The sequence below is a fragment of the Papaver somniferum genome, chromosome 9 (assembly GCF_003573695.1).
Source record: "Papaver somniferum cultivar HN1 chromosome 9, ASM357369v1, whole genome shotgun sequence".
Taxonomy (NCBI): domain Eukaryota; kingdom Viridiplantae; phylum Streptophyta; class Magnoliopsida; order Ranunculales; family Papaveraceae; genus Papaver; species Papaver somniferum.
In genome coordinates, this window is record NC_039366.1 from 194,105,800 (window position 1) to 194,128,978 (window position 23,179).

General features: G+C 35.2%; 2 protein-coding genes and 1 long non-coding RNA gene across 3 annotated transcripts; 1 reads left to right on the forward strand and 2 right to left on the reverse strand.

The window, feature by feature from the left end:
• Positions 1 to 213: 213 nt before the first annotated feature.
• LOC113313040 lies at positions 214 to 2,454 on the reverse strand. The gene is made up of 3 exons (XM_026561767.1): positions 2,385 to 2,454; positions 1,489 to 2,081; positions 214 to 336 (listed from the first exon to the last, which is right to left on the reverse strand). Exons 1-3 carry the CDS (start codon positions 2,452 to 2,454, stop codon positions 295 to 297), a joined length of 705 nt encoding a protein of 234 aa, XP_026417552.1. The 3' UTR covers positions 214 to 294.
• A 3,928-nt stretch (positions 2,455 to 6,382) lies between these two features.
• LOC113308255 lies at positions 6,383 to 8,887 on the forward strand. Its single transcript, XR_003339610.1, has 4 exons — positions 6,383 to 6,545; positions 6,636 to 7,282; positions 7,485 to 7,580; positions 8,421 to 8,887. It is a non-coding gene; the product is annotated as an uncharacterized LOC113308255 (long non-coding RNA).
• Positions 8,888 to 9,259: 372 nt separating this feature from the next.
• LOC113313747 (plastidial pyruvate kinase 2-like) lies at positions 9,260 to 15,463 on the reverse strand. Its single transcript, XM_026562539.1, has 12 exons — positions 15,042 to 15,463; positions 13,891 to 14,178; positions 13,517 to 13,682; positions 12,841 to 12,975; positions 12,639 to 12,749; positions 12,434 to 12,522; positions 11,103 to 11,165; positions 10,791 to 10,966; positions 10,263 to 10,365; positions 10,011 to 10,159; positions 9,762 to 9,870; positions 9,260 to 9,641 (listed from the first exon to the last, which is right to left on the reverse strand). The coding sequence occupies exons 1-12, from the start codon at positions 15,261 to 15,263 to the stop codon at positions 9,534 to 9,536; spliced, it is 1,719 nt and encodes a 572-aa protein (XP_026418324.1). The 5' UTR covers positions 15,264 to 15,463; the 3' UTR covers positions 9,260 to 9,533.
• Between the last annotated feature and the right edge of the window lie 7,716 nt (positions 15,464 to 23,179).

The window sequence follows — 23,179 nt, forward strand, 5'->3', positions numbered from 1 at the left end:
ATCGTTGCGAGATTCTGATCCTACAAGGGGGATTCAATAACCAAACCTTCTTAAGCCTGTTAAATCTTGATAATTTAGACAATACATCTGTTAATTTATTTTTCTCCTTTGGCATGTAAACAAATTGCCAGGAGATAAAAAACTTTAGCAAATTTTTTACGTCTCTAAGTAAATTATGAATTCTCCAGTCACAATTATAGTGATCGGTATTAACTGCTTCTTCTACCAACTGAGAGTCCAGTTCAAAACATACTTTCTCCAAATTCCTCTCCTTTGCCCATAAGATCGCCTCCCTCAGACCCCTACACTTTGCATGCTCTGTACTTGAAACTGCAGCTATATAGATGCATTTAGATCCTTTATGAGTACCTGAACCATCAAATTTAATAGTAACAAATCCTCTAGGAGGAGGTAACTAATGCACATTAGTTCTAGTTTGTCTAGATGAGTTAACTGATTGATTGTTAGATAAATCAGCAAACTAAGATATGTATTTCTCGCATCGTTGAATAATAATTTATGGTGTAGCAGAAATCCCTTTGAAAACTTTATCACATCTCTGCATCCAAATGCACCATGTTGTAATATATATTCTACATATTACTCCTTCATCTATATGACCATCTTGCAGACTTGTAAAGTGAGAGCAGATCCAATCCTTGAGAACAATATTAGGTTGAATGTGAAGACCCATTACTGCAAACTAAACCAATTTTACCAGAGAGCAGTCCAGAATACAATGAGATGAAGTTTCAAATCCCTCTCCCAGTCACGACCTTCACTCTCTCTGAACAACCTATCAGAAAGGCAGTTCAATCCTTGGTCGAACATATATGTGAACTATAGTGGAATTAGAATTAGTGTTTCTTTCATTTGGGTTCAAAACTATGTTCAAGTCTCCTATCAGGACCCAGGGCATATGCACAGAAGTACTTAAATATCTTATATACTCCTATTGTTCTGGTTGTTCATCTATATATGTAGTACCATAAACACAAGATAAAAACCAATCCCCTAAGGCTGGGGCATTATTAATGACAACATGAATCATGTTTATGGAGGAATTGATAATTTCAATCTTGAAACCATCTTTCATAACAAGATAATTCCACCTGCTCTACCAATTGAGAGAACAAAACAGTGATTAGGAAACCTTAGAGAATTTGTAAGTTGGATAATACAATCATCATTAAGTTTGGTCTCACAAAGGAAAATAAGATCTAGAGAATGTAAATTGTTTAAGTATAAGAGATGATCACGTGTCGATTTACCAAGAAATCCTTGACAATTCCAACCAATAATCTTCATAATGGCTGCACGTAAACACTAAAAAAACTTTCTACACAAGTTTTTAGTATTATGGTTATTAAATGCAGCAGTAAAAGAACTCAAGTCAAATAATTTAAAATCAAGAAACAGTGATGAATCAACAAAATTTAATGCAGACGGAAAAATATAAAAATTGAAAAGGCGAGCGAGATTTTTTACCAGTGTATTGTTGGCCTTATTCATCTCATGGGACTGCTGACTTGTACCACCTTGTTCTTCTTCAATCAAGTCATGTTCCATGCCATCAAAGTCAGAGATTGGAGGTGGATTTTCAGTAATTCCCTCTATGTTATTTTCCTGATCTTCAACCCTAGATCTTTTGTGACTTCGACTAGAATCCTCCTCTTCATTTTCAGCTTCTTTTTCCTTCTTACTAGCTTCACAGATTTTTTTTCTAAGAGTATCCAAGTCCTCAACTATCTCCACTCCGTAAGCTTTAGAGAGCTCATGAATATATTCAATATACTCTTCATTGGTAAATATTCGAATCATGAGATTATCTGCAGTATTAAGACACTCATCTTCATCATGATCAATAGTACAACATTTTGGACATAAGTTGTGCGACTGTCTTTCCCAGTGGAAACGAGTCCAAGTATGACCACCTGCTGCTGTATTCCACCAACCACCTCTGTGAAGAGGTTTTGAGAGATTAATTTTTATTCTAGCAGAAATAATTGAACCAAAAGTGGGTTTGCAGTCCGGCGGGTCTGTCGAGATTTTTGTTCCCAGCTCTGCAATAGCTTCGTGTACTACTGATACAGAATGATGCTCGAGCAGAATATGTTAGAATTGAACTGTCTAGTCTTGTTCATCAAAAATCCAATCTTTAACTATAATAACTACATCATATTTCTTAAGGTTCAAGTGAGCCTTAAGAATATTTACAAGGGCCCTTCCTCAAAATAGCATTCATAACCTCTTATGAGTTAAACTTGAATAGAAAATGTTACTGCCTAGCCGTCTTATCTCCTAAATTCTATATCTATTCCATAGGGTTTTGGCTTTTTTTCTTATTAAATCAGTTTCAACAGTATCAATGATAAACAACTTACCAATTAAAATAGTGTTTAGTTTCTCAGAAGCTTCAGAGATGGCTGATTTGGCTCCAACATATCTTCTCATCTATCTAGCACAGATGTCTCTAATTCTTGTGTCTTGCATCGAAGAGGTAATAACAGAGATTTGAGGATTTGAAGGAGATGCCGTGGTTGAAAGGAAAGAAATGAGGAGCAAACTTTGAATATAATGAATGGAATTGAGGCCTAGGTTTTGATTTATAAAAGAAGAAAAAATATCTTTAGAATAACTAATTTTAGTCAAAGAGAGATGTTTTTTTGACATGTAAACAAGGTAACAAGATTTTTGCAGTTGATTGAGGATGATTAATAACATTAAATTGGTTAGAATTTGACTGCATGGTTTTCGGCTTTAATTATGTCTTCCAAAATTTTCGCTTCTTCAAAGGGTGAAAGTTTGAAATTCAAAAACTCCATTAGTTTGACTTTGCTCAGGTCATCCGAGTTAAACTAGGTTGATAAGAAGATAACATCTTACATGATAAAGAGAGACATACTGTTTGAATCCAGCCTGACTTTGATGGCTTGCAATACTGCTTTTGACGATGACATTAATACATTCAGTGACTGTAACAATAGTGTTATCAGAAGAAGCATGTTGGATAAGAAGGTCCAATACTGAATGTTCCTCATGATTATGATAAATAAAGAGGCACCGTAAAATTTAGCAAATCATGAAATTAAAGAGTGAAGTCTATATAAACATGAAGGAGAGAAAGAAAGAAACAAAAATTAATAAGAAAAAGGTAACAATATAGAATTAACTGTGAAGAAAATAAGAGAAAACTAATCACACATGTCAAGTATAAAATCACAAAATGTGAAAAGGAATGAAGAAAACAATCAGAAATTCATGAAGATGGAGGAGAAAATTGAAGAAAAAATGGGGAAAATCTTAGAATGAGTTAACTCAGTTCTCGCCCGATTTGCAGAGCATTCTCTCTCCTGGATTTAACTTCTTAAACTTGTATATTTAAATGCCCATATCTATAATACAAAACAGAATGGGCTTTTGAGCTTAGACAGGCGGATAACATTTTGAGAGATAAACAGGTGATCCGACCATCCCAGTCTCACCCTAGCCAAAGACATCTAGCGGCTGTAGTGTTTGTAACCTCCTTCCATTAGGAACCTAAATTTATTGACATTTAATTAATTGATCACCTCATAACCCAAAAGATTAATTGAAATATTAAATTCAAAAAAGGTTAATGGTTTAAAATATAAAAATTTACAATATTTTAGTCAGTTCCTATACCAACACAATATATTAGTTGGTTTTAGTGGTGGCAAGGTGAATATGATGAGAAGTGATATACATATTTATACTATTACATTTGGTTGTTGGATTTTTGGTCATGTATATGGCTAATTTTAATAGGTTCACATGTACATTATTTTGTCTTGAAACAAAATAGATCTCTCTCGGAATTGAACGATTAAAAGGCTGGAAGAAAATTCACATCAGTCGTTACGACACTAGTTATTTCTTAAAAAATAACAATTAAAGAAACACTACATTTTAGAAGTGCATGGTTCTTATTGATTTAGCGATAAAGCACCATATCAAATGCATTAAAAAATAAAATTGGTATGACTGAACTAACATAAGTTCACAACACCATAAGATTCACGAACACGATTCATCAAAATTCCAGTCGTCATTAATAATATTATCACCAATAATTATTTAGTCCCATGCCGTGCCGTTACGGCACGGATTATTTCTAGTTCACTACGAAATAAAAAATTTTTTTAATAATAATTTCATATTTATTGGATAAGGATTATTACATGAAACTAGTTGGAAGCCTGACAAGCTAAGCTCCAACGACATACTACTACATTAATTGAACAGGTTGTCGTGTTAACCTACCAGCGATCCGGGAGGGGGCTGAGATTGTGTCACAAGGAGGACAAGCTAACACTACGTTCCATGTTAATTCATGCAATATTATGCCATTGGAGACTCGAACCTGGGACCCCCTGAAACTCATAAAACTTTAGAAAACGGAGATGACCAGCGGAACTAGGGGCCGTTCTTTAAATTATTAGAAAATGAAACTACTAAATTATAAAAGTATCATATACTAAATGGATAAAATAAGAAGATGTGTTAAGGTTTCTCGTGAATGAAGTAAGCGATCGGGAAACTGATTCGTGATTGAGTTTCCATCAAGGGAACACCCTTAAGACTCAGTCTTTCTCTACCGTTTTACACGTCATATAAATTCGCTGCACCTCGAATTTTAAGGGAATTCCCTCTTTACTTGTTGGAGATGGTCTCAAGAGGCATCACTTATGATATAATAATTTTATTGACCTTCAAGATAAGCTCCGTCAGAACATAAAGAGGTAAAAACTGAAATTTCCATTAGGATTTGTTTACAAGGTCCTTTCACATATGAGATACTCTTAACAGTGGGTGATGTATATGATTTTTGATTATTACTAGAACCGTTTTTTTGGGACTACTCAAAAATGGTGGGGTATTACTCTCCATTTTTCTGAGTAGATATTAGAAGTAATAATGAGTCACCCCTCATCTAATTTTTCTTCTAATACCAAATTTATCCTTGATAATTAAATTAGTGTAATGATTAGTGAGTTAATTAATGATTAGTGAGATTAAATTAATGATTTGATTTTAAAAAAAAAAAATTATAGAGAGGGAGAAGAAGAAGATGAAGATGATAATGAAGATGAGGGTTTTGGAAGAAGAAAATTTAGATCTTTTACTTTAAGAGGCACAACAAGAGTATGATGCTTTGGGTACTCACGGATACTTCAAATTTAGTTAATGGTGCTTGAATTGGCCAAAACATTCCTAAAAATGAACAATTTACAAATTGATTTCGGTTCCGTTAACAAAGTTCGGTTACAGCATTTGAAGAACAGGTAGCCGAACTCATTCTGCAAGTGTAGTTCTGTTAATGTTTCTAAAAACACAGGTAGCCGAACTCAGCTTAATGGAGTTTTTTCTTTCAAAGAAAAGTTCGATTAGGAGAAAAAAATTGCGACGTAACCGAACTCAATATATAGGTTTTCAGAGAAAAGTTCGGTTAGGAGAAAAAATTGCGACGTAAAAAAATTTGCGACGTAACCGAACTTTTCTCTGAAAGAAAAAACCTCCATTAAAGTTGAGTTCGGCTAGTTCGACAAAGTTTTTCAGATAATTCCTAGCCGAACTTTTATCTGCAGCTTCCATTTTCAACTCATTTTGATGATAACTTCTCATTTTTTCAAAGGAAAACGAATGAAAAGTAATGGGTTTGTTATAATTTTGATTTTGATTTTATTTTGTTAATGATTTAAATTAAACTATATAGAGGTGGCGGGGTGGTGATTTGAGGTGGTGGTGGTGGTCGGTGGTGGTTGGTGGTGGTGAGCGGCGGTGGTGATGGGTAGAGGTGGTTATATATATATATATGTGGTGATGGTGTTGGGAAGAGGTGATTATATATATAGGTGAAGAGTCGGTTAGTCATTTCTACATTTTAGGACACCCCTTATAAGTGTAGGATAGACATTCCTATCACAAAGCAATTCCCACCATTTTTTTTGAGTAGTCCCCAAAAAAAAAATGGTTCTATTACTAGTCTTTGCTGATCTTTAACAGTCTCTTACACATCATTTATTTTCTTTGTTTAATCTGGAGCTGCGTCAGTCTGGATATTGATATCTTTGACCAATTGTTATTTGCGTTTTTGGTAGGACAAAAGCCCGGCAGATGAATGCATCATTTTCTATGTTTCTAAGTTCTATCTTCAATTTCTAACTTGTACTGCTGACTTTTTAGGATTAGGAATTTAGGATTAGCATATTATCTTGACTTTCCATTGCCTCTCCCTGGTTTTTACCTACGCCTCTGATACGCCATTCACAAGTTGACACGCGTTTGCTTTTCGTTTTTTGCCTTTTTTATTGTTTGTTACTGAGATGCTAATTGACTTTGCAAATTCTGAGCTTGCACATTTAGTTATCTCAATTGAAATCAGGTTCTCAATTTGACTCAATTTACTACTGATGCATTAATAACATCATCATTATGGTTTGTTAATTGGTTATGCAAAGATATCATCTGATCATTTTAATTGCTTTCCAGTGCTTGGCAAGATAGACGTTAGTGCTATTAAGGTACATGCAATTATTGATTACTGCATATATTTTTTACACCCTGTAATTTTAATGGAGGAGAATCTGAATTTAATTTTCTGATTTTTGTAGGTGAAGCGCAACAAACATTTTTACCACATATCAGACTCCATACTTGTGAAACTTGTATTTGAGAGAGTCAAGGGAACGTGGTTCCTTTATGTGGATGCTGCTGGGGAGAAATCTGAAGATCAGATTGCCCATGACCCAATTGGAGAGTCAATGAAAGAGATTGATCATGGCAAGAACCAGCTGCACAGCAAACAAGCAGTTGTACCCGAAAACTTGTTAGTAGAGAAACCATTGTTCAATAATGAACATGTCACAAATGCTGGTTTAGCAGTCAGACCTGTGTAAAGAAGAAGAAGAAGAATCCTGATTTGAAGCGTAAGTTATCGGAAGCTGCACAGCAAACAGTTGTACCCAATTGGAGAGTCAATGAAAGAGATTGATCATGGCAAGAACCAGCTGCACAGCAAACAGTTGTACCCGAAAACTTGTCACAAATGGTTGATGACCTTAATATATGTTTGTTATCACTTCAACTGGTTCGAGTTTATGAAGATTTTCTTTTTGAATTAAACTTCTTGTGAAGATGATGATATCATTAATTTTGTTTTTGTTGGGAAAAGAATTCCAGCATGACAGGTGAACAACTTGCGGCACCTTCAAGTCCAAGAGATGGGGAGGACCTTTCTATCACACGTGAACGCCCTAAGGTGCACTGCTCTTCACCATTCTGCATGTTGTCATCACGATGGCTCTCTTTTTCTCTAATTAAATTTTGTGCTTACCAGTTTAAGGAATAGTTTTTGACATAACAACTTTTATTCCATGCATCCAGTAGAGTATGCCCCCTTGACTTCGGCAATGAATCTGCTATATAACTTTTGGGCTGATACGATTTGTTTTACCGTGCAGCCAAATCATCTCAAAATGCGGACTATGATGGGTGTGTTTGTACCATGCTTGCAGAATATTTTAGGAATCATATATATACTACATTCGGTTTTCCTGGTAATCAATCTCTACTTCTGTGACTCTTTTAGTCCTGTTATCTGCATGTGCAGGCTTAACTCTATCACTTTACTATCTCCTGATACCTCATGAACAGATTTTAGGTTTACCCGTGAACTTCTTCCAACTGAATTTGTAAGTCAGTCCAAAAGATATGAACAGTGTGTGCTGATGCACTCTTTTGGATTCAAATCTCAATTTAAGTGTAGAGTGAAATGATAGAAACTCATAGTTTAGTATGTGGAATTAGAAAAGATCATGACTGTTTTACGGTTACTACTTTTGTTAATTAGGATTAGTGATTGTAAACGTGTTAATTTCGATCTTGTCGAGTTCTTTAGGTGGATGGTTTGGCTACCGTCGAAAGAACCTATTGTCACGAATCTATCAATTATTAATTTTTATCTGTAAATGTATGACCAATTATCTTACCCTTGAGATAGCAAATAGAGCTCCTCGAAAACTCCCATAAATGTGGATTCTTATGATTCTAGAAGCTAGTAATCGTAGCAGAGTTATACTCACAACATAGGATGTTTCCCCTTCTTTATCCTTAGTTGCAACTTGATAGCACTCTAAGATCTGCCTTGGTACGGCTTCAGGTACTGTGAGCCTGAACCACGGCAGACTTGTGAGTCTTAAGTAACTCCGAGTGCTAAAGTTTTCTACCAACTACCTTTTTCAATTAGCCTACGTGTCCTTTTTTTCAGCTTCTAGTAAGTTCTCTTCTTATTCATCCATCAAAATATTTTTGCTATTCTTTTACCATTACAATAATCTTCTTCCGTTCTAGTTATAACAGGTGGAAATAATGAGTGATTTTGAACCTACTGTTTGCAGGATTGTTGGTATGGCACGCATATGGGAGCCACTATTGCTGGTTTCTTTTTGTGGCCTGTGTACTTTTTTGACGTCCATATCATTAAGTGCAATAGCTACTAATGGCGTAATAAAGGTAGTGATAGTGTTACATATGCTGTTATGAGTGATAAACTGCAACTTTTGATGCACTTGAAGACAGAAACAGTTGCAATGAGTTTTGTCACTAACCTAGTAGTAGTATGTAAAGTGACCATACAAACATTTATTGGAATTTTGGATGGTGGGGTGGTTCTAATGTTGTGAAAGAGTGTGAAAGAGTTCAGTGGCAATGGCTATGTTGTCATGGATAGCATAGTTGGGTACGAAGGCACTTTGATATGGACTTATCATGAATTGTAATAGGGGTCTGAGCCGGCTGACAAGAATTTTGGCTATGACTTTGTATACCACATTGCATAGGCCGATCGGTCTAAAGTAGCAGATGCCCATGCAGTTATTATAAGCCTAATTTCAATACTGAGGTTATGAGCAGTTTTCTTGTTGCCTTCAAATATCATTTTATTTAGAGACCAATAAAATTGCCTAAACCTTCCATCCCATTGCAAGCAGCTGAACAGATTGTGGAAGGGACCATAGTCTTGATAAACTGGTAAAGTGGACCTCGAAAGAGCTTGTGAATAAACAAGATTTAAAAGTAGATGATGATCAATAGTCTCCTCTGACACAGAACACATTTGACAAACAATATTTCTATGGATTCCTCTTCTTGCCAAATTATCAATAGTAAGGATCTAATTACGGTGAGCAAGGCATCATAATGTTATTATATCATTTCGGCGAGTTTTGTTTAGACCAAGTTACACAACCTCTTTTCTTTATATCAAATTTCAATCTTAACATGGACTCTTCTAACAATTATTCGAGTTGACAAGAAAAGCTAAAATCATAGAAAAACTAAATAACTACATAAAAAAGATGAGAGCATTGTAATAGAGGAAAACTCTAATCTTGAGGATATGTCAGCCTATGCACGTCAGACAGGAACGCCGACCAAATCAAACTTGCAGCTTATTATTTGTAAGTAGAAGTGATTATTTGCTTTAGATGTGCCCCTTCTTTTAGGTAAGGAATCTAAACTTTCCTGACCTGGATGTTGTGAGTTGATTGGAATCGCCAAATTGGTTGCTTGCCACTTTGAACAAGAGCCACCTCTTCCCCTTCCTTAACCATGCCTTGCTTCTGAGGACAAGAAACAGCATACTAATTGTTAGACACGCATTAAGTAATACTTCAGCTGGTATTTCTAAACTAGCTAAACCAGGAAAGCCGTTGGAGAAAGATATAAAATGGTCCAGTTACCTGTAACAAAGTTAAAGCATTCCCAAAGGTTTCCTCGGCATCGTCCGAGAAGTTCATGTATATGGGACATATCCCCTGATAAAGAGCCAGTCTTTGTCTGACTCTTTCCCTGCGCACCCACAGTGGAATCAAGTTTAACTAGAATTATAAGATAGCATTAAGTAGAATTATTGTGGAAGAGCTCTACTCGATTAAAAAGATATAGTGGAAGAGTATCTTTGTGATGGAGAATAAATGCATGAGACTTACTCGTTTGTAAAAGCGAATATAGTGCCAGAGGGTCGATAGTGGCTCAATAAAATAGCCATAAAACCACTCCTGGTGAAGACGACGATTGAGGTGCCAAGAGTGTTGGACATCATTGTTGCATGATACGCAAACATTTCACTCATATGATTCTGCAGAATAAAAAATGTAGGTTAATTGGGTCAAAGGAAAGACTAGAAAAGCCGCATCACATCTGGAGTTCCTCTGAATAGCTAACTAAACAGTGTAAAGCACCTTGAAGGCCCGGCCAAGATTAGGAGGTGCTTCGCTACCAACCATGGTTGCCTCAGTCCTTAAAGAAACAGTGTGCATAACCTTGACAGCTTTCAATGGAAACCTGCACGAGTTTGAAAACTTTCATCATTACCCCAACTAAGATTATACTACAACAAACAATCAATAGGAATAGATCAAAAAAAATTAACACATCAGCAGAAAATCAAGCTCGTATATGCAAGTTAACTGTCAAAGATCTGTACATTTCTGACTTTCTTCAGACATTGGGAAAACAAATGAGTTGAATCTGGATAAACTGTAGGATACGGAGCAATCATTTTTTTATGTTTAAGTTGAATCTGGATAAACAGTGTCCGTAATTTACATTTTAGGCTTAGGGTGCAACTTATATATCCACAGGGAGGAAAAATCTAGAGAAAAACTTAACATACTAAACATCAAAAAATATAACATTTCTTTGTAAAGATAATGAAATTTTGGTGTTGATTAGGTTATTTGCCACACATTATAAGAATAAAAACCTACTTTCCATGAGCAGTTTCTCCAGACAACATAACTGCATCAGCTCCCTCGCGAACTGCAATCGCAATGTCTGAGACCTCGGCTCGAGTAGGTGTGGGATGAACAATCATGCTTTCCAGCATATTTGTTGCTACAATAACAGCTTTGCCCTGGTTACGGCACTGCCTAATAATCTCTTCCTGCATGGAGAAATAGTTGTATTACCAGTAAGGCAAAACACCATTTGGTACTAATAATAATGTTTTCCCATTAGTCAACTTGCACTTTTCTTGCAAATGATGATATCATCCATCTTATATGAGAAATAGAACATACCTGCAATAAAGGAACCTCTTCAATTGGGAGCTCAGCCCCAAGATCTCCTCTAGCTACCATAGCCTACAAAGACAAAACCAACCGTTAGAACCATGAACACTATCGCTATTGAATATTATTAACTTAGAAAGATATTAAAATATTTTTCCTGTCATACATCAAAACTAACTTGTCATACAGCGATACAGGTTACACAACTATCATTAAAATCTTCGTTAATAAGGCTGTTGCAACGTGCTAGACAATATTATACATGTATATTTTGCAGTAAAGAGACTGCCTCTGTAGGAATAAAACTAGCAACTTCTTCAATATATGAAGCAAAACAGAATTAGCAATAGTAATTAGGAAATCACCATAAATAGAAATATGCAAGCATCATTTTGGCATTATAAAGATGTAATAATAGCAATGTCAAAATAAAGAAAATGCTATGAAGCCATGAAAGTTTTATAAGCGGTGTCAGAGTATATGCTAGAATCTTGTCTAGGTTGCTTCAAGTGGTTTCTTTCTGTTCAATGACAGAACAAAAACAGTTATCACGCTCGGATTGCATCAGCGGGTTAGCCCCCTGAACTGCAAAACCTTGTCAGCTTCTCCCGGGAGTGTGAAAAGGGATGATCTGAGAAAGTTTTAAAAAATTTGCTGCATTCCTCCTTTCATTCACTTAAATTTTTACTGAAACTTCGATAATATGGAAAACTGAAATAAGAAATTAATAAAAAAAACCTGCTGCCAGTGTTTTAAAAAGCGAAAGCGTAAAGCGATACGCTACCCTAGCAAAGCGTAAAGCGCTACCAGAAAGCGTAAGCGAAGTGCCGCTTCGCTAAATATGTAAATTAATAATAGTTGTAATAGGCAGTGTGTTATCCTCTTTTAACTGGACGATCAACATGAGTACCATACTTCCATGCTGTATTCTTTGTTGGTACACTTTCTAGCTGGGCCAGACATGACTAAGTATTCAAGAAGAATAGAACATCACAGAAGAAATGAAGAGGAAGAAGAAACGGCTAAACAAGTGGCTGAACAAATATTGTTTTTAAGGTTCTAAAGTATTATATAAAGCTGTAAAAAGGCTAAAAAGACGTCTAAGGCCTGTTATCGGGCTCTAAAGCCCGGAAAAAAACTGGCATACTAAACCTAACAGCAAAGCTCGAGTATTAGGGCGTTTTTTTAGCAAAGCGCAAAAAAGCGCGTATTAAAGCGTGAAGCGAAACGTTTTTTAAAACACTGCCTGCTGCAAAGCGCAACATGACACATTAATATATAATGCCTACAGTTATTCCACAGTACTGGTATAAAACTCCAGGGAAAGTCATTTCACTCACCCCATCAGATGCAGTGATTATTGAATGAAGATTAGGAATAGAGTCTGCACTTTCAATTTTTACAATCACATGTATATCTGCACCACAGCCTGAAAACATACCAAAAGCTCTGTGACTTTTACATTAAAACGAGGATTCTCATCGAAGGCAGCTTAGTTTTGATCACTCAAGCGAATAAGTAAGTGTAAATGTTCTTGGACTTTACCTTTTAGATAATCCTTCAATTCATGGACCACTTTTGCATCTTTCACAAATGAAACCGCATAAAAATCTACTTTGTTGTCAACTCCAAACTTGATATCATCCCAGTCTTTGTCTACAGCAAAGCAATTGAAACAGGTGTCAGCATTTTCAAAAGAACAGGCTTTCATTGAGACATAGCACGGTTTGTTGTATCAAACTCCTACCAGTGATTGATGGCAGCGTAGCACTTTTCCCTCGAACATTCAGATGCCGCCTAGACTTCAGATCTCCACCGTCAACGACTTCACATTTCACTGAGTCTTCTGTCTTGCCCTTCACCACAAATGACATCATCCCACCTAATGAAACAAATAAAGCACCACTTAGGGTATGTAATAAGTGTAAAAAAAAATCATGATTTAGGAGTTATTATGATGTCAATTGGTCATTGCAGAAGCCTTGGGTTCCAACTTCCAACATCAAATAATGGGAGCACTGTACTTTATAAAGCCTGTTAACAGCAGTATACTGTTTACGACCTTTGCGCCTTTTAATCGTGACAATCTCAAGGATTCTAAAGAAGAAGAAAATATGTAACAAATCAAAAAAAAAACACTATGTTTGCACTGAAAGAGACACCATCATAGTATATGAGAAACAAATATGAATAAACACATGGCCATATCTATAGGACAAAGGAAATAATGATTTTGCTGGTCGTTTGTAAATTTTGGAAATACTGTTCACACTTCACATGGATGCTCAAAATTTGAGGTGCACTACAGAAATAAGACTACATTTTAGTAAATATGAGAGAAGATGAGTTAGAAAGAGAGTTTATAGCATGTTTCTAACTACTGATTATCAAATATATATCCAAGAAAAGTTATTGCTTCGTACCATCAACAAGAAGCATATCACCAACTTCAACATCATTAACAAAATCGTCATAATTTACGCTGACACAAGTTTCAGTGCCAACCCCTCTTTTGATTGTGAATGTAAATTCTTGTCCGCTTGTTAAAGTAATTGGCTTTGGTAAGTCACCACTTCTGACCTCTGGACCCTGGTAAGAAAGAAAACAAACAATTAAATTTACAGGGACATTGATCAAGTCACTGAATAGTGTACATCATGAAATAGAATTTTTAACTCGTAAAACTGTTCTACTGTAATTAGCTACGGCAACTTACATATCTGAAGTTCTTAAGGCAAACGGACAAAATCCCAAGTCAGTTAATAACACATTTGAATGATAGAGTAAGAAAACCTGCCTTTGTGTCCAACATGATCGCGATGACATTGTCTTTAGATTGTGCATTGTATTCTTTAACTAAATCTATAACTTTTTGATGTGAGGCATGATCTCCATGGGACATATTCATGCGAGCAACATTCATACCAGCCTCAGCTAGCTTCCATATCATTTCTCGTGTATCTGTGGATGGACCAATAGTGCAGACAATCTTGGTCTTACGTTTCACTGTTGGTTGCGACCAAATGCCTACCGCTGTGTCCCCAAGCTGCTGCATATTCCTAAGCTGTTGAAATTCCTGATCTCTCTGTTCAGCAACGAACAAGATAGAGTGTAGTGAGGGTGATATAATATAGCAAAACCCCAGATTCATTTTCGAGAAAGATATACTCACACAACAGGCACATTAATTTACCAAGCACTATCTTTTACAAAATTTGCTAATTAGTATCATAAACCTGATACTAGATAATATCCACACTTCGATTCTAAAAACAAAATGCAATTCCATATACCGTTACATCATTATGACAGCCGCTTTTAACATTGTCTATGAAACATGAAAATGTCACAATTATCGCCAATGTTTAAAAGCAACCATTATAACAGTGTGAATGCCTAACAATATATGGTCTTTCTCGTTATAACAGTTTCAGAGAACAAGGACAAAGCTGGAGTCCATCTAACAAACAGATATAATGGATATTACAGCTTTTATAGTGGGCAGTTATAATGTTACAAAGGCAGTTATAAAAGTTTCCCCTGAAAAACACAGCCAAACTAACAACCATTTTATCCACACAACATATAAACACTCTAATTCATTGTTATATTTCTCAATAAAATGCCCATTACAAACAGTTCTTGTGTTGTGTGGATTGGCAAGCCATACCTAGTATGTGAACACCCTCCTCATTAGAAATGCCAACATGCAGCTAGAGTTTCACGGTGCATCACCCTTAACTCTAAGGGGTGTTGTACCGTGCTGCATGTTAGCATTTCCCGAAAACTAATTTAGAAGTTTAGTATTATTAGTTTATTACTCAAAAATAAGATGAAAACAAATATTTTTTTCTAATAAATGAAGATTAAACACATTACTTAACTAAGTAAAGTAAGATTTAGTTAGATCTTTAATGATAAGATAAGAAGGGATAAAAAAAAACTTACAGCATTGACTGGAACATCTTCAGGTGATACAGGAAGAACTTGTGTATCCAATTTAGAACTTCTTTTAGCTGCCATTACACGGTTATTCCAATGGATTGTTCTGCCATTACCAATTTGTCTGAGTTTTTTTTCCAACGGATTGTTTTGAATAGATCCAGAAGAAGAACTAGGGCATAAAAATGAACCTTCTAGAGATCTAGTTGCTACTACCACCTGTGCCATTGTAACCAAATGAGATTTCGGAAGAACTCAAACAGAGAAATGAGATTTCAGAAGAACTCAAACAGACTGTTTCCTTCACTCTCTCAATAAAACCGCCGCTAAAATTTGGCGAGAGAAAATTGTTTGTTTAAAAGGAGATGAGTCTTTCGCTTTGTTTGTATCGAGAATAAGAAAACAAGATTGTCTCTGACTTCACTCTTTTTTTTTTTAGCTCACCTATAAAAGCTTTCTTTCTTCCATTTTGTTTTTTCCTCTCCTAGTTTGTATCGAGCGAGTCGAAACCCGGTACTTTAGCCGATTCGATTATTCAAAATGTGATGGGACTTGAGTGCATAGGTGGCAAATAAAGCGCATGGGTTAGGTTCATGGGGTTCTCGGTTTGGTTTAGTCTGGGTTTGGTAATGGTTTTCTTTTCAAAAAAGCACTTCCAAAATACAAATATAATAATTATTCTTCGTATTAGCGTTTGTTAAAATATTTTTAAAGTGTTTTTAATCCAAAGTACTTCCAAAATTCTTCAACTTTTAAAAGTCGGAGGAAAGGGGCTTTTAAAAGCTCTAAAAGCATAAACTGTGGTCCCACCTAATTTTAATGCATAAATTTTATTTTATATCCCTAATATATTCTATTAATGATCAAAATTGCCCTCAACTATTTGATAATCAATTTCTTATATTCATTCATTTCATAATCTATAATTCAACGATAGATCATACAAAGCTTTTGGTTGGTATCCTAGCAACAAGCTGGGCCCCAAGTCCTTTTTGAATAACAATGCCTAATCTATAAAAAAAAAAAAACTACCCAAGCCGCTACTAGCATCATTACTTACCAGCCGATTCTTCAGACGCTTGAAGAAACCCAAAGTATCTTCACCGAGTTCCACTAAAGTGGAGAAAGCTATGACACCCAAACCATACCATGTGAAACACACTTGCCAAATATTTAGTACGTTTTCGTGAAACCGCACTAAAAATAGCTTTTCCTGGGACAAAGGAGCGAATACCATCTCCAGTGAGTGGCGAGACACCTGTGACATCCATACAAACATCTTGCCCATTTTCCCAGCTGAGGACAAGGATATCGGCAGGCTTCAAATCTCTGTCATCATCCGTCAGGAAACCAAGAGAAACTTCTTTTCGCGCAGACACATCAGCTTTGTAACAAATTTCTTATTCTCCATATAATATTTTTTTAAGATTGTTATTTTAAATCATATCACATTCTTTAAATGGTATTATTTTCACTTTGGACACGTGCTAAATATTTGGACAAATGTGTTTCACATGGGTATGGCCTTGGAGTCCTAGCCTTCTCTATTTTAGGAGAACTTGGCGAGGACACTTTGAGATTCTTCAAGCGTCTGAAGAATTGTCTTATCAGCAATGATGCTAGTTGTGGTTTGGGAAGTTTTATTTTTATAGACTAGGCATTGTTATTCAAAGGGGGGTTGGAGCCCAGTTTGTTGCTAGGTTACCAACCGAAAGTTCTGTATAATTATTTGTTTTTAGAAGTAATTAGATTAGAATTCTTTAAATATTATTTTTATATACCATTTCAATTAAAAAAATAAATAAAGATGAGCCAACATTAAATAAATGTTTGATTTTAGAATGATTTTTTTTTATCCCAAATTATATATATAATAAAAAATAGTTGCTTAAACTATATATGAATATAGAATTACATTTAAATCTCATAAAATAGAATAAAACTATATTAAAAGATTATGTATGTTTTCATCATTTGTTACAACTACAATAAGTGTACCTATATTTTACCAATCACAATTTGATCATTTTTTAAGTCCATTTTAGCTTTTAGTATATAGTTTGCCAAACAATTAAATGTTTTTTTTACACAGCACACCGCAGCACAGCAGGGCAGAAAAGTGCTTTATATAAACCACAACATTACCAAACTAACCCTTAGTCAATGACAAGTAAATTATCCCTTATCAAAACTATAGTTGGTAAATAGAACTGGCACTGTTTTAATTTGACTTACAGCTGGTAAGGAACATTATTTAAATATCCCTCAAAATCTACTTCTTTATTCAATTTTTAAAAACACCCCTACCTTCTGAAAAGTGGAAGCAACTAGCACAAGTTGCTTCCATAAGTGGCACAAGTTGCTTCCAAAAAGTGGAAGCAACTTTCTCAAGTTGACTCCAAAATACTTAACTTTTACCCCTCGGGGGTATTTGTGCAAGGTCAACCAAAATGGCGGGTATTTATAACATTCCCACAACAACAAAAATTCAGCATTTTAACAAAAAAAATCCGAGAGAGTTATTTATTTTGTTTAAATTCAGAATAGCTACATACATCACCTATCCAGTTAGAATTCCACCTTTATTTATCGGTTGTAGAGGAATTATATCATGTCCAATATTCATCTGGGTGCTTTTTGACTACGTATCTAGACCAAATGCTCTTCATTTCATCCTGGTCAATACCAATTACCTTTCTTTAAGGATCTCTAACCTCCTGGTTTGAATGTATAACTGGTCTTCTTGATAACTGGTTCTCCATTTTTATAGAAATCTCTAACCTCCAGGTTTGATTGTGTACCTGGTTTTACTACAAGTAACTGATTTCCACTTTTTTCAGGTATCTCTAACCTCTGAATTTGAATATGTAGCTGGTCTTATCATTAACTGATTACCTCTATTTTCAGGTATTTCTAACATCCAAGTTTGAATATGTACCTAGTCTTTTGGCGTGGAAGGATAATTGATGTTCGGGCTATAATCAATCTTCTATGTTTTTAACTCAAGTGCTCAATATTAACTTGGGTAGAATTATAGGGTTGAGGTACTTTCACCCATAGCACGCCCTTGTAATCCGCAACTTGTTGATGGGCTAGAAGAGCCCCTTAGTTCAAGTAGTCTGGAATTTTACTCAGATGCCCCCAAGCTACTTGTTGAAATGACATGGTAGTCTACTTGCGAACAAGGTTGCACTTGGTGTTGCGAGACGAGAGTTTTCCGTAGTCACATATGAACGAGGCTTGATGATGATCCGGAAAAATAGTGGTAGTTAATATCCCTCGTCAAGTCTAGATTATAACTTCCTTTAGTGGCCAATCCTCGTTGAGTGTTCAATATGAAGTGAAGTGATGTTTAAAATCTCATTGGGGTTCTTACTATGAAATGACGAGGGTCCCAAGTACACCACAATATTTTCGATATCAACCTATAAGTCTGGTACCTTGTGTGATCATCTATGGACAAAGTCGAGACAATAAAACAAAAAATTAATCACTTGATAATTGTTGTGGTACAAGACCGATACACTGGAGAATCAATGTCAAGTGTTTTGCATTAACGTACAATATATTTACTCTTAATTATAAATAAACAATTATAATTGCGAAAAGTAAAAGTAAAGATACAACAAGATTTTTTGTTGACGAAGATATACCCATGCAGAAAACCCCGGGACCTAGTCCTGCTTTAAATACTCTCAATATTAAGCCGCTATACAAAGACACTACCAACTTCGTATGGTTGAGACCAAGTAAACCAACCAATATCCAATTATATAACCGAAATCTCAATGGACAACTCAATATTATTTAGCAATTAACTAATATATATTTCCAAAGATATGTTTTGATTGTTGGTAAAATTTCGAAAATCTCAAAAATATTCTCTACTGTTTCGATTTGGGATCCCACATTGAGTATCAAGGAATATCTTTGAAAAATTAAGAAATAAGTTTTTAACACATGTTCAAATTACTCACTATTTCGACATCTTGAACTTTCCTATATTGCAAAACCAATTTCCAAATCACACAAACCCTAAAGTGTACATGACTTATAGAAATCGGTTTTGCCCGTTGGGACCAGTTCTACCATGATACATAAATCAAGCTAGAATCGGTTATATCTTAACTCCCAATAGAGGTAACGATCGGTTCTACCTTGATTCCCAATATAATCTAGGATCGGTTCTACCTCGATTCCCTATATAGGTTAGGATCGGTCCATACTTAAGATCTTCAATGAAAACCGAGACCATAATCCTTTTGATTTATTTTAGACTATGAAATAAGTTCATATGTCTACTTCGTTAAACTTATGTAATTAAACATAGTTTTCTAGGTATGAAATCAAACCTATGTTCACTACACAACCTAGTAACAAGTTACAAAGATTATGTCGACGTCGCAATTACAAAGTATAAAAGATAAACTTTATACTTCAGAAATCAATATACCAATATAAAGCACTTATCATTATTGATATATTGTTCCTTGAAAATTTGATCACAATATGATGATCAAGTCTATTATACTAGAGTTTCACTTATATAACTTCGCATGTTGTGTTTTCAATCAGAAACGACTTCAAAGCTAACGATATAGACACGGATACAATTCAACTCATGTATTACTAACCTAAAGTGAAAGTATGATGTTATCTTCGTTGTCGATAGGTCTTCAGAGTAATACTTGTATGTCTCAACATTTCTAGACTTCCTGGTCTAACCTAATGAAGTTGACTCTAGTAATTTAATCAAGAGACTTATGAGTTTTAATACTAAAATATGACAACCAACCTTGACATATCAACGCTTGGTGGGTTCAACCGAGCAGTGCTCTAACAAATTATATTAAGAGTTTCAAGTTATGTGCTTATTGATGTAACAAGTATTTTTGCTTGCAATACGACAAGGTCTCTTTTCTTTTCTCTTTTGTTGCATTGTGGCAAGGCTATTGCACTGTCTGCTATAACATGTTGGCATGTCTCTGGATAATATATGGTTCTTTTAGATAAACAATTTTTGTTGGTATCTCTTTTGAGATAAGAGACCCGGCGTTTGAGCATAGCTCGGTTGAACCCACCAAGCGTTGGTATGTCAAGCTTGGTTTTCATATTTTAGTGAGCCAAAACTCATTTAAAGAATCGCTTGATTATGTACTAGATTCAACTTCGTATAGGCTAGGTTGAAAGTATTAGGATATGGTACATTAAAAGTATTGCGAAGACTTGAAGAAATGAAGAAGTAAGGAGCTACAACGACAACATCATCCTTCCACTTGGGGTTAGTGATATTTGATTTGAATTGTTTCATTCCCTAACGTATCTTTCAAGTCGTGCATATTGAAAACATAACTGCGAAGCATGAATGGTTATACTCTATTTATACATAGTATTAAGGAATACAATACGAGGTTTATTGTTTAACCGTTAAACTTTGTATATAAGACATCGACATAATCGCTTGAATGCTATTGTGATTATGTATGGGTATAAGGTGAAGATTTCATCCTAGGAAATAATGTTTTACATTCGTTTAAAGGAAGTGAATTCATGAACTTGTTTCGTGAATCGAAAGGGAAATCGGTAGGCTTATTGGTATTATTATTCATTTCATATCTTTTGAACTACCAATATATGTGAACAGTATAACTGCTCATGACTTGTTTATGTTCTTGGTAAAACTATTCACAAGGCCTGACTTTTGTATAGGTATGACTTTTATTAGTGAAACCGATCTTAAGTAATCACCTGAGATGGTATGATCGATTTGCAGTAATTGGTATGACCAACTCTAGGTAAAGGGGAACCGATCCTAGTAAGAGGTGCAACCGATCACAAAGGGGAACTGATCCTTGTAAAAGGTGCAACACGTTTTTAGTAGATGGGGGAACCGATCCTATGGACATGTACAGCCGATTACAGTTAGTTACCATAAGTTGTGGGGAACCGATCCTAGTACCTAGTCAACCGAATTTTGGTAACTAGTGTGACTATGCAAAGTACTCACATGGAGGTAGAACCGAAACTTGTTTTGGTAGAACCGTGAAACCGATGATTGGTGATTGAATGTTCTTAATCAATCACATAGTTCTTAAAAGTCAGATTAACCAATTCTAAACTTGTTTGGAAGTGTGGCAAATCGGTTTCAAGAGTGTAAGTATGAAAGAGGACTTACAAAGTAAAGATGTCGACACACTTTGAACATGTGCAGTAACGCTTATCTTTTATTGTTCAAAGATATTCCTTAATAGCTAAAGAAAAAATCCCGGATCGAAAAATAAACTAAGAATCTTTTATTTAAGGTTTTTAATTTTATTTTTGGAAAAAATTAGTAATGTGCATTTACTAGTTGGAGATTTTTTAAGAGATTTTCGGTCATTATTTGGACAAAGCATTTCCAGTAATTATGGAAACCGAATTTGGAATATGTTGCATATCTTGAGAATATTTTCGGTTTTGGAAATTCTTTGGTGTCCAAACTTTCTTGGTCTATAAATATCAAAGTTTTCATTTCGAGCAAACTAATCCTCAGAGCCATCTAAACTACCTAGTTGTGTTGTTACTGGTGGAGCCGCCTATTCGGAGAGGAAATTAACCTAATCAGGCGAAATATCTTATGGTCGCGCGGTTTAAAGACTTCTTTGGGATTGAGAATCTCTATTTGTATCGTTGGTGGGAAACTAGATAATTGCGGTTTATATTTTGTTTTCGATTGATTTTATTGATTAATTGTTGTTGAACTTTGATTGCACCTAGTTTGTTTATGCTTGAAAATCTTTTCTTTTGATATAAGATTCACTCAAACTAGATCGAAGTTTCGACGAGGATCTTTAGACTGTTTGTAGATCTAAAGACGTCTTGTGATAATCTATTGTTAACAGACTCCGTACTGTGCGTGATTGATCACAAGATATTCAAGTTGATTGTGTGCATGTGCTTATTGAAGATCTAATAAGATTTGAAGACAAAGAAGACTTCGAATATTTCTGATTTGGGTTCATAATCTTTGGTGCACAATACTTGTTTCGATTAAAGAGGATCCAACTATAATCGGTTTATCCTTATGGTTGATTGGATTGATAAGTTGTGTAGATCGACATCAATAAAATTCTTTATGATCAAAAGTATTGATTGCAAAATCTTAACAATTACTTTGGTAGTTGTTGATAAGATAGATCTAAGGACCTCACAAAGGAGTTTATTGGGATAAACGAAAGAGCCTTTTGTTGAACTCACATCACTTGGTTGAAAAGAGTTGATACCAAACAGATTTGTTGTTCCTTTACTGTTTGGAATATGAACCAAAGGAATTGTTCCAAGTACGTGACTTATTACAAAATGGAGGTGTGGGAATACAGACGGAACTAGGTGACTATATGTTTAGTTGCTTGGTATTAACTATACGAAGTTGGTTTGATTTTGTATAGCGGCTTAAATCTGAGGGTATTCAATTCTGGACAAGTTCTCGGGTTTTTTTTGCATTTGTGGTTTCCTCGTTGACAAAATCTTGTTGTGCCATTTACTTTATATTTCCGCATTATAATTTTTTTATTATAATTAAATTTAATTGCACTTTGTACGTTAACAAGGCACTTGATATCAAAGAGATTTTCGGTCAATATTTTGGACAGAGCATTTCCAGGAATTATGGAAACCGAATTTGGTATATATTGCATATCTTGATAATATTTTCGGTTTTGGAAATTCCCTGGTGTCCAAACTTCCTTGTCTATAAATACTTGAAGTTTGCATTTTTAGCAAATTAATCCTTCGTGACAACAAACTTCCTCAGTTGTGTTGTTACTGGTGAAGTCGCCTATTCGGAGAGAAGAGTAACCTAATTAGGAGAAATATCTTACGACCGCTCAGTTTAAAATCTTCTTTGGGATTGAAAAGCTCTATTAGTACCGTTGGTGGGAAACTAGATAATTGCGGTCTATCTTGTGTTTTCGATTGATTTGATTGACTAATGGTGGGAAACTAGATAATTCACCTAGTTCGTTTATGCTTGAGAATTTTCTCTTCTGATATAAGATTCATTCAAACTAGATCGAAGTTTCGACAGGGATCTTTACACTGTTTGTAGATCTAAAGAAGTTTTGTATCCATCGTTAACAGACTACGTTCTATGCGTGATTGATCAC